This window comes from Glycine soja, chromosome 13 (assembly GCF_004193775.1).
Source record: "Glycine soja cultivar W05 chromosome 13, ASM419377v2, whole genome shotgun sequence".
NCBI classification, from domain to species: Eukaryota; Viridiplantae; Streptophyta; class Magnoliopsida; order Fabales; family Fabaceae; genus Glycine; species Glycine soja.
This window is the reverse complement of record NC_041014.1, coordinates 23605319-23618323: the sequence shown is the minus strand read 5'-3', so window position 1 is coordinate 23618323 and position 13005 is coordinate 23605319. Positions and strand designations below refer to the sequence as shown.

General features: G+C 33.7%; 2 protein-coding genes across 2 annotated transcripts; one reads left to right on the top strand and one right to left on the bottom strand.

The window, feature by feature from the left end:
• Positions 1-5999: 5999 nt before the first annotated feature.
• On the bottom strand, positions 6000-6371 carry LOC114381724 (cold shock domain-containing protein 4-like). Its single transcript, XM_028340950.1, has one exon. It carries the CDS (start codon positions 6369-6371, stop codon positions 6000-6002), a length of 372 nt encoding a protein of 123 aa, XP_028196751.1.
• A 2192-nt stretch (positions 6372-8563) lies between these two features.
• LOC114382226 (glycinin) lies at positions 8564-11620 on the top strand. The gene is made up of 4 exons (XM_028341502.1): positions 8564-8904; positions 9254-9516; positions 9946-10590; positions 11077-11620. The coding sequence occupies exons 1-4, from the start codon at positions 8613-8615 to the stop codon at positions 11428-11430; spliced, it is 1554 nt and encodes a 517-aa protein (XP_028197303.1). The 5' UTR covers positions 8564-8612; the 3' UTR covers positions 11431-11620.
• Positions 11621-13005: the final 1385 nt, after the last annotated feature.

Here is a 13005-nt window from a genome sequence, read left to right as displayed (position 1 = left end):
GGGCTAAACGAGAGTCACTTAATGCAGATGAAATTAGTATCATATATAGTATGTGCGTTGAAAAACATTGGTGGTTTCTTGTCAGGAAAAAAAAACGAGATGTTGATCTTATTTGTGAAGAGGATAGATTTTGAGACGCGGAGAATCTAAAGAGAGCCTCCAATTTTGGTATTGTTCATTCAACTGCTCAGTTATAAACACGAAGCATACAAAAAATTTGCTTCTTTGGTCATGACAAGCATGCCAACAAATACAAAAGCTTATGTGAGGTGTAACAAAATTGGAAACGATGGCCATGCAATTTTGTAACAAAATTGATCATATATATATATATACTCTTTATTTTCAAGGGTCACTTAAAAAGAATAATATGATCATAATAAATTATGAAAGTAAAATGATTTATGAAAAACCATTAGCTAAATGATTTATGATCATAAAGAATATTTTCCTCTTTCCGAATTCCAACTGATTAGTTTTTAACATGGAAAAGACAAATCCATTATTTGATTTGAGACCCAATCAATTAAAACCCAATTGTTATCTTGTTTATGGATTTGGCTAGCGACACTAATTATTGTTTTTGGTTCTTTTATTAAATGTTTTCAATTATGTAAAAGATAGATATAACTACTTATGTCATAATTTTGATATAATAATTAAATACTTTATACTTTTCTTTTCATAAGAGTAACTTAGGAGATTAATTACCGTCTGTCCTTGTTTATAGTGTGCTGCGAATATCCACATTGAACTTCTTAAAGTAGACTAAGGTGATCTTTGGATAAACTTCTCGATCAATATTTATGATAAAATAAAATAAAAAAGTAAAATAAATCAACTTTCTCTGATAAGCTAAAATAATTTTATGCACTTAATTTGTTTAACTAAGTTGATTGAGTATCATGCGAGTTATTGAAATTTTTTTAATCCTATTTTCGATTCTTATGGATAAAAAACTTTATATATATATATAATATACTCTCTTTATTTAACTTCTTCTAATTAAAGCTAAGATTCTTAAGTTGAATTTTGTTGACGAAGAAACTTAACACATTTTACATTTGTTTTTCATGTTTGAATGTTTATAGAAAAAAATTATCCGAACAAACTAGAAGAACCTAGCTAGTGGCTGATAGAGCTTTGATCAAAATTGAAATCGGAGAATTTCATTTTTTTTTCCTGATAGAGCTTTGATCAAAATTGAAACCGGAGAATTTCATTTTTTTCTTTCCCCATTTTAGAAGTGTGACACATGTTCTAAAGTTAGAAAGTAGTCCAAAAAATTATATAAAAAAGTCTATATATACAATTGTGTAATAATTTTTTCTATATTATTTTTTTTGAAATATATTGAAAATTTTCTCTCATTTTAGTTTTTTTATCCAAATTATAATGTAACATTAAAAAAATCATTATTTGGTATTTTTTTTATGTGTTACATTTATAAATCTAGACTTTTTTTACGTGATGGGGATAATTATTTAAAAAATTATCAAAATGGGTGGAATTTCAATTTTTTTTCTAGAGATAGATAAGTCGTTTTTTAAAAAATACTTCCAACAAAGAAGTAGTATTTTAAAATATAATTTTTGTTTTATTTTTTTAATAATTAAAATCGAGTTTAAATATATGATTTGTTTTTAAATTTAAATGGTTGAAGTTGTCTTCCATGAAAACATGACTTTGTTATTTAATTTAAAAAGAAATATTACAAATATTTTTTCTCTGATATTTTCTTTTTAATACTATCTCTATTATTTAATAAAAATTTATCAAAAATTATGGATTTTGATAGGATTTATTTATTATTTAATGATTTTTTTCTTGATTGACCAAAACTAACAATTAACAATAAATTTCAACCAGGAGATAATCACCATCATTTATCTAATTTAAATGGTTTGACTAGCTGTTGGCTTCTTCTGAATTATATATATACCATTACAGAATATTAAAGAGAAGTTTGTTTTCCTAATAATCTTCATGCGGCGGCGGCATGATCCATGGGAAGCATAGACTGGAACCCTAATCGTGCTTCTTCCCTTATGCATTTTGCTGAAGACTGGAACAATGACGTTTTTCTAATATTATTGTGGTGTAGTTCATGTTCTATTTCCAGAGACAACTGTTAGGAAATCAGCAACGGAAATGACGTTCACGATGATTCGTTGGCACCACATGCTTGCTCCGATGAATGCTAGCAAAACTTGAATAGTGAATGAAGATAGCAGAGACCGAACCACTTGCGAAACATGACTCTGGTTTGAACCAACCTGTGAGCCATTAGCAGAGGCTTCTGCGAATAAATGTCTGCATAGTGCTTCCAACAAGGTTGAAATTGGCGAGAATAATTTATAATGAGAAAGGAAGCGAAAGAGATATAAAGCCAAAACTTATCTCAAGGGTTGTGAACTTCTTAATTTCAAGATTCATGTAAGAAAATGTATACAAAAATCGCATGATTAAACACCACTTCAATCCAAATATGATTTTTCTTCTTCTGTAAAAGTGGTATACTCAAACACGACTTCAATTGTTTTAAATTACAACTTCATGAGTTTTTTCTTTCTTTCTTTATTCTACCTAAGTTATTAATTTATATAATGTTGGAGTATGAATTCATCAAAAAAAATCACGCACGCACTTTTTCAAGAACGAGAGAGAGAAAGGGAAAAACAATTACAACGAAAATTATTTCTGTTAGCACATAGCTAATACTCAATCAACAGAATTAGAATATGGTTCAGCATATAGGAGAGTACTTATTACACGTTGCAATATCTATATCAATCAATAACTAGCTTATTTATTCTATTGAATTTTAACACGCCCCCTTAAGCTAGTTTCCTGCTATCAACAATATTCAGCGTGCTTCTCTGTTTTTTGAAGGTTTCAGATTTCAAGGACTTGGTAAATATATCTGCAAGCTGATCTTCTGATCTGCAGAACTTCAACTTGAATTTCCCCTTCGCAACTTGGTCTCTTATGAAATGAAATTTGGTTTCAATGTGCTTTGATCTTCCATGTGCAATTGGATGTTTGGCTAACTTGATTGCAGATTTGTTATCTACATATAGCTCAACTGGACCTTCTTCTTTGATCTTCAGTTCCTGCATCAAAGTATCAAGCCACACTGCTTGACAAGCTCCCATTGCAACAACAATGTATTCAGCTTCGCACGATGAAAGTGCAACCACAGATTCCTTCTTCGAGCTCCAAGAAATTGGTGCTGAATCAATTAGAAAAACAAACCCAGCAGTGCTCTTCCTATCACTTTTGTCTCCACACCAATCAACATCTGTATAGCCATATAGATTTCTTGTATTTTCACTATGGTTAATGGGCATCAAAATTCCATAACCAATTGTTCCTTTCACATATCTCAATATTCGTTTTGCTGCATTGAGATGTGATACTCTAGGCCTGTCCATAACTCTGCTAATCAGACCAACACTGAAAACCAGATCAGGTCTGGTGTTGCAGAGATATCTCAATGCCCCAACAATCCTTCTAAACTCAGTAGGATCTACTAAGTCCTCTTCACTATCTCTATCGAGCCACAATCCAGCTTCTGCAGGTGTTTCAGCACTGTTACAGTGTTGCATATTGAATTTATGCAGAATATCAGTAGCATATTTTTGCTGTGTGAGAACAATTCCTTCACTACACTTCTTGAATTCAATTCCAAGGAAATATGACAACTCACCCAAGTCAGTCATGTCAAACTCATCCATCAGATTTTTCTTAAATTCATTCACTTTTGCTTCATTGTTTCCTATCAATAACAGATCATCAACATAAAGGCATAGCATCATAATGTCTTCACCCCCTGACTTCACATACACTCCATGCTCAGACCTACATTTCACAAAACCCAAATTGGTCAAGCTCTTATCTATTTTCATGTTCCAAGCACGTGGTGCTTGTTTCAACCCATATAGAGCCTTCCTCAATTTGAACACCTTTCTCTCACTGCCTTTCACTACAAACCCAGGTGGTTGATCAATGTACACTTCCTCTTGTAAATCACCATTCAAAAATGCTGATTTTACATCAAGTTGATGTAGTTTCCACCCTCTCAAACTTGCATGTGCCACCACCACTCTCACTGTCTCTAATCTAGCCACAGGTGCAAATACTTCTTCATAGTCAATGCCTTGCCTTTGGAGAAATCCCCTTGCTACTAATCTAGCCTTATACCTCACCACTTCTCCTTTGGGATTTACTTTCACCTTATACACCCACTTCACTCCAATGGCTTTCTTATTCTTTGGTAGTTCCACTAACTCCCAAGTATTATTCTTTTCTATGGAATTAAGCTCTTCATTCATAGCTTTAATCCATTTCTTATTCTGCACTGCTTCTTTTCCACTGTGAGTGGCTCACCTTCATCATTAATTGCACCATCATTCAACAATTCAAAATCATTTAATCTTTGAGGGACTTGTCTCTGTCTCAAAGATCTTCTTGGCCCCTCAGCACTGCCTTCTCCAGTTTCATTTTCTTGCACAGTCACAGTGTCACTGTCTTCAAGTTGCAATTCAACTTGATTCTATTTTTCTATCTCTGGTGTGACATTCCACTCCCAATCCTTGCTTTCATCCACTACTACATCCCTGCTTATCACTATCTTGTTGTTCACTGGATTCAACAATTTATAACCTCCAGTTGAGTGATATCCAATCAATATCATCATTTCTCCTTTATCATCAAGTTTAGTTCTCAGTTGGTCAGGTATATGTCTATAACAAATAAATCCAAACACTGAGGTGAGACACACTTGGTTTCACTCCTGTCCAAGCTTCCTCAGGTGTTATATTTTCCAATTTCCTAGTTGGGCTTCTGTTCAAGATGTATGCAGCAGTGTTCACAGCTTCTCCCCACAAATATTTTGGTAGTTTCTTGCTCTTTAACATGCTCCTCACCATGTTCAACAAAGTTCTATTCTTCCTTTCAGCTACTCCATTATGTTGAGGAGTGTATGGAGGTGTTACTTCATGTGTGATGCCTTCTTTCTCACAAAATTCAGCAAACTCAGCATATACATATTCACCCCCACCATCCGTTCTTAATATCTCTAAATTCTTTCCACACTGTTTCTCCACTGAAACTTTGAATTTCTTGAATACTTCAATCACATCACTCTTCCTCTTAATCAAGTAAATCCAAAGTTTTCTACTAAACTCATCTATAAATGTAACAAATTATTTGTTACCTCCAGGAGTCATATGTTGAATTGGTCCACATACATCAGAAAAAACAACTTGCAACTTCCTCTTGGATCTTGTGGATACATTTTGATTGAATGAGTTTCTGGACATCTTGCTTTTTATACATTCTCCACATACATCATTTGGCACCTTGATATGAGAAATTCCTTTCACTATTCCCTTACTCTGTAACCTATTCAGATCAATGAAGTTTAAGTGACCATAACGAAAATGCCATAGCCATTCTTCCTTGTCAATTGTTGATGCTAAACATTGTTGCACTAGAACATCTAGCTCAGCTTTAAATGTTCTATTCTTTGACAAATTTGCTTTAATCAACAATCTCCTCTCATTGTCATACACCTTCATGGCACAATCCTCCAACACCATCTTGTACCCTTTCTCCAGTAGCTGTCCAATGCTCAGAAGATTGCTCTTCATTCCTGGAACATACAACACTCCAGAAATAAAGCATTTAGATCCATCTCTCTTCCTGATCATCACCTTTCCTACACCTTCAACCTTCATAGTCCTGTCATCAGCAAACCTCACCCTGCTTTTGACAGTGAAATCTATCTCAACAAACCATTCCTTCTTTCATGACATGTGTGTTGAACACCCAGTGTCAAGGAACCAGTTATCACCATGATCACTCTCATCCTTCACAGTCACCATATATAACACTTCTTCTATATCTACTTTCTCCTTTCTCACTTCTTCCACTCCATCATCACCAATTTCCTCCTCTACTGCCATTAACAGAATTTCCTCCTTCTCATCTTCTTCTTAAGCCAATCTTGCCTCAGGGTGGCTTGGATTACTATAGCATTCATCGGCAAAATGACCGTATTTCTCACAATTATAACATTGAATGTGACTCTTATCAATTTTTCTTCCTCCTCTTCCACCTCTTCCTCTACCACCTCTTCCACCTCTTCTTCTATAATTTTCACTGCTATTGTTCTTTTGTTCACTATTGTAATTATTACTAGAGTTTCCTCTACCAGAGTTTGAGTTACAATTGTTACCTCTGCCTTTTCCTCCTTTGTAATTGTTTCTACTTCTGCCACGTCCTCCTTGACTGTCACGACTTCTGTTTCCACTTTCTACCATGAGTGCTTGTTCAATGCTAGGCTTCACAGACTTCCTCTCATTCATTCGTTGTTCATGTGCTTCAAGTGATCCTTGAAGCTCCTCCAATTTTAGCGTTGATAGATCCTTCGATTCTTCAATCGCTACCGTGACATGATCAAATCGCGAATGCACCGATCACCGGCGTTTGATTTGTCATGGTTTGAACACGAGTGAAATAGGTAGCAATTGTCTCACTCTCTTCCATGCCTAGCAATTCATACTGTCACCTTAGAGTTTGAAGCCGTACTTTCTTCAATTTCTGATCACCGGCGTAGGAGCTCGCGAGAACATCCCACGCCGCTTTGCTCGTCTCCGATCTCGCAAATTTCTCAAAAATTGCTTGATTCACACACTGATGCAGAATGCACAAACCTTTGCAATCCTTCTTCTTCGCATCTCTATATATTGCTTGTTACGCAGTGGTTGGATTCACCGGCAGCGGATCAAGTCCGTTCACCACCAGATCCCACACATCTTGATAATCGAGGATCGCCTTCATCTTCATACTCCACTGATCGTAATTTCTCCCATCAAGAACCGGAAAGTTCGCCGGAAAGTTTTCGTTCGTTGTTGCCATTGATAAGGTTCCTCACCGTCTCTCGTGTTTTCACTCGCTTACCGTCTCTCGTGTTTAGGTTTCACTCACCTCACTTTCGATCGATGACCACCCTTCAACAACCTGCTCTGGATACCATTTGTTGGAGTATGAATTCATAAAAAAAAATCATGCACACACTTTTCCAAGAACGAGAAAGAGAAAGGGGAAAAACGGAAATTATTTCTGTTAGTACATAGCTAATACTCAATCAACAGAATTAGTATATGGTTCTTCATATAGGAGAGTACTTATTTATTCTATTGAATTTTAACATATAAGCATAATAAAATACTTTTGGACTCTCGTATAAAGTTCGATTTTAATCTTTTTAATAATTCAATCTAAATGTTTAATTCCCTCTTAAATGCAAAATTCAGTTTTCGTTCCTTTAATGTGACACCATTAGGTCACATGAACCGGAAATGACGTGGTGATCGAATTATGACTTGAATCCATTGACCACATTAGCATTTCACCTATGGTCACTAGTATGAAGGATGAAAACAAGTCTATTTCTCAAATTATAAATGAAAACGTTTAACTTTAAACCTGAGGATCCAAAAACGAATTTTACTAAATTTTGAAGAACTAAAAAATATTTAATCTAGTAAAACGCGTGTCTATCTAATATAACATGCACGCTCGTCATGTAATCAATTAGGCATAAAAATAGTGTTTGATTTTTTGACACATTATTAAGTGTTTTATTTTTAAGTTTAAAAGCATTGGTATCCTTTCATAAAAGGAGGTAATCTTATTTAAGTCAAGGAGAATTATTATGGGAAATAAAACCTTTTTTTTTTTTAAGTGTTTAATATAATTATATACTCAAAATTCGATTTATGATTAAATCTAAGTGACATTTAAAAAAAATTAGTGTGAAAATAATTTATATATAATTTTGAAAAATTTATCATTAATTTTTTTTATAAATAAATGTTAATTTATTAGTTTTTATTATAAATGTGAATAGAATGGATTCGAAGCAGCAATTTCTCTCTTTCTCCTTTTCCATGCCAACCTTATATATGGTGACGAACTGCATATACAGTAAAACAGTTCAAATTGAGAAAGATTTTAAACATCATAGTATTTGATATATATCTTTTACAGAGACAATTATGCTGCAGGAGTTAGATAAGATTATTGTGGATGTCATTTTCTTTTTTAATATTTAACGCATTATATAAAAGATGATATAGTATGGTTATAAAAAAATTATTTAACAGTTTATAAAACCTTTTTTTTTATCTTTTACAGTAATATTATTTATTTTATTTCACATTTTTTTCATATCCTTATCTCATTTATAAAGGAAATTAATTGTATAAAAAAAATATGATGCACTGAATAGAATGCTGATCTTATTGTATAAGGAGGATAGAATTTGAGACGCGGAGAATCTGTAGAGGGGGACCATTCAGGGTGCCTGCAATTTTGGTGTTGTTCATGTACGGTTGCAGATATAAACGAAGCATAGCTTATGTATGAGGTGTAACAAAATTGGAAACAATAGCCATGCAAGGTGAAGAATGTCACCAACTCAGAAACCCTTCTTCATTGACGTGTCCCTCACTCACTCTCCTCTCTTCACTATAAATCGCCACTCTTCGTGTTCTCCACTTCACCAACTCCTTCAAACTTATTAACACTTTCCTTAGTTCAATATGGGGAAGCCCTTCTTCACTCTCTCTCTTTCTTCCCTTTGCTTGCTACTCTTGTCGAGTGCATGCTTTGCTATTACCTCCAGCAAGTTCAACGAGTGCCAACTCAACAACCTCAACGCGTTGGAACCCGACCACCGCGTTGAGTCCGAAGGTGGTCTTATTGAAACATGGAACTCTCAACACCCTGAGCTGCAATGCGCCGGTGTCACTGTTTCCAAACGCACCCTCAACCGCAACGGCCTCCACTTGCCATCTTACTCACCTTATCCCCAAATGATCATTGTCGTTCAAGGTGCGTAATATTAGTAAGAAGTATTTATCACCTTAACGTGATAACAATAATAGTAATATGAAATATTTATTAAATTTTTTATAATTAATCTCTGCTAGAAAATTTGATTAATCATTTTTAGTAGAATTTGTTTTTCTCAACTAGGTTTTAAACACCACATTATGGCATAGTATCATCTAATAAAACTAATAAAAATAATAATACTATATATCTATATGTCTAATCACAATTTGATGACTAACTATCTTACAAGTTATATGAATGAACTCATAACAATTATGATGACTAAAGAGTGTTAATTAGTTGATAATTAATGTGATTGTTTTGCTTGATGATGATTGATGCACAGGGAAGGGAGCAATTGGATTTGCATTTCCGGGATGTCCTGAGACGTTTGAGAAGCCACAACAACAATCAAGCAGAAGAGGCTCAAGGTCGCAGCAGCAACTACAAGACAGTCACCAGAAGATTCGTCACTTCAATGAAGGAGACGTACTAGTGATTCCTCCTGGTGTTCCTTACTGGACCTATAACACTGGCGATGAACCAGTTGTTGCCATCAGTCTTCTTGACACCTCCAACTTCAACAATCAGCTTGATCAAAACCCCAGAGTACGTAATTATAATGAGCAGTGATACACATGTCACTGCATAGTATCATACACACTTAAAAAGACACCTAACAAAATATTTTTTATTATTATTTTCTTTTATTAAATATACTAAGTAATAAAATAATTAATATACTTTATATCACATCATTTGGATGTTATGTTTTATTATTTATGAAAAATGTTTGAAGAACACTATCTTATATCTAGAGGGAGAAATGAAAAAGAAAAAAATACATATAAATAGGATAGAATTTATAATGTGATAAGAAAAGAGAAATAAGTTATATTAATGGAGTGTTTAAAATAGTTGGATATATACTTGTATCATGATTGGATATCAATTGAACTTCATTTACTATTAACTATTATTTTATTATTAAAAAAAACATGTTCTCCTCACATGTTAATTTTTTTAATTACTTTCAAGGTATTTTACCTTGCTGGGAACCCAGATATAGAGCACCCAGAGACCATGCAACAACAGCAGCAGCAGAAGAGTCATGGTGGACGCAAGCAGGGGCAACACCAGCAGCAGGAGGAAGAAGGTGGCAGTGTGCTCAGTGGCTTCAGCAAACATTTCTTAGCACAATCCTTCAACACCAACGAGGACACAGCTGAGAAACTTCGGTCTCCAGATGACGAAAGGAAGCAGATCGTGACAGTGGAGGGAGGCCTCAGCGTTATCAGCCCCAAGTGGCAAGAACAAGAAGACGAAGACGAAGATGAAGACGAAGAATATGAACAAACTCCCTCTTATCCTCCACGACGACCAAGCCATGGAAAGCATGAAGATGACGAGGACGAGGACGAAGAAGAAGATCAACCTCGTCCTGATCACCCTCCACAGCGACCAAGCAGGCCCGAACAACAAGAACCACGTGGAAGAGGATGTCAGACTAGAAATGGGGTTGAGGAAAATATTTGCACCATGAAGCTTCACGAGAACATTGCTCGCCCTTCACGTGCTGACTTCTACAACCCAAAAGCTGGTCGCATTAGCACCCTCAACAGTCTCACCCTCCCAGCCCTCCGCCAATTCGGACTCAGTGCCCAATATGTTGTCCTCTACAGGGTATGTAATTCACTTCATTCATATTACAAGTAATCAACATGAAACTAATATACGTGCATACTTGCACATCTACCATAGTAGTGTTGTTGTGGATTTTCAGTGTTAATTAGTGTATCTTCAGAGAAAGAAATAAAAGAAAGCACTAAAAGAGGGGGAAAATCATAATTCATAGGTCATATACGATACAATAAGAAGACATAAAAATGTTAACAAGTATGTTGTAGGGTTGGGTTCCTTTTAATGTCATTTAAATTAAATCTCACTTTGATAGATAACTGATTTTTAGAGGTTATGTAGAGGTAATTTTATAGTTATAATGGAGTAAAATTGTTTGTATTCTAAATTTGTGCATTGATTTTTTAAAGTGAGTTTCGACATATAATTTAAAATATATCATTACCTCTTATTTGATAATAATTAAACATTTATCATTTATATAATAATAATAATAATATGTAACATGTATTATTATATCCATGCATGCAGAATGGAATTTACTCTCCACATTGGAACTTGAACGCGAACAGTGTGATCTATGTGACTCGAGGGAAAGGAAGAGTTAGAGTGGTGAACTGCCAAGGGAATGCAGTGTTCGACGGTGAGCTAAGGAGGGGACAATTGCTAGTGGTGCCGCAGAACTTTGTGGTGGCTGAGCAAGGGGGAGAACAAGGATTGGAATACGTAGTGTTCAAGACACACCACAACGCCGTGAGCAGCTACATTAAGGATGTGTTTAGGGCAATCCCTTCGGAGGTTCTTTCCAATTCTTACAACCTTGGCCAGAGTCAAGTGCGTCAGCTCAAGTATCAAGGAAACTCCGGCCCTTTGGTCAACCCATAAATAACAACAAGCATATATGAAGGTGTGGTGAGGCCATCTTATATGAAATAATATCAAAATATATTTTGTGTAATAATAAAACTATGGCCTATGTATTTACCACCCTCCGAGCCAGCCTATGTTAATATCTGAGTGGCGTTGTACCTTTGAATCGCCTTAATAAAATGTCAGTCTTCAAGTTTTGTCTTTATTTTCTGTCTTCCATCGCTCAAGTTGTGTGCTTTAATTGCTTATAACTCGAGATGTCTGTCTATTAACGAAAATCAATTTTAACAACTGAACTTCTGCTCCCATTAAAGGTTGAAAAAAAATGCTTTTATTGTGTAATTAATTTTATATATAAGTAACTTTTTTAAGTAATCAAATTAATGATTATATAAATTAATTTTTTTAAGTAAGATACAAATTTGATATTTTATTAATTGAATTTGAATTTATTACGATAGAAGTTATGATTATAATAGTAATTAAATTAATTATTATAAAATTACTTTTTCTAATAATAATTGAATTAATTATGATATTAATTTGTGTCATAATTAATTCAATTGTTCTTTTAAAAGGTAAATTGTCATTATAATTCAATTTTAATTAAAATTATATTACTGTTGATTTGATTATTTTAGAAAGTGTAATTTGTACAATCATTAGGATAATCTGTATCATAATTAATTTGTTTACTAATACAAATGTAACTTATATTATAATTAATTTAATTTCAATTATAAAATAAATTTTTAAATACACAAGGAAAATTAGTTTACGTTGTCTATTTCACCTGAAATAAACAATGAAATATGCTTTTGTAGTGGTAAATTTTTACAAAATAAATTAACATAACAAAAACTTGTTTTCATTGTGTTTTGCCACGCACATAATATAAAATGAAAATATCTTTATTAAGGGTAATTTTGTCAGTTTATATGTTGAAATTTTAAGGATGGACTTGGTATAAAAAGGGGTGGAAAGAGCTGCAAAGCCCAATTGACATTTTGTTGGCTATTTAATGAGTTCAAACAAATGCTTTTGGGTTATTTTATTGGCATTTTTTTTCAAACTCAAAATTAGTTTTTAGAATTATTTTCTGCATTTTAGAAATTAATTTTCAAAACATTAAAAACAATCAAAAGAGAGATGCAAAGAATAAAAAAAAGGTACAAGTAAAATATATTATTATTCTCTTTTAAGTCATGACTCATGAGCACGAGGCATGCTTGCTATTCAAGTTCATCGTTTCTAATCTCCCAAAAAGAAAAAGACTAGAAAAGTGGATATTCCTAATCTTTTGCTTCCTTTAAAAAAGGTACTAAACAAGACGATCCATGAATTTCAGAGTAAAAATCGCATCATTTAGAAATGAGGGCGTTAGGACAACTTTTGTTGCTGCTTGTCTCCCCCTTAGTTTCTGTAGAGAACTTGTTTTTTCTTCATTCATCGGAAGTAAATATCTTTTTCAAATTTATTTTCTCTTAATCAAGTCTTTCGATTTAATGATAGAAAGGATGTAAAAAATATTACGACCACATATCGTACCAATATTTAATGTAGTTGGATATTCAAAATACAAACTCAACA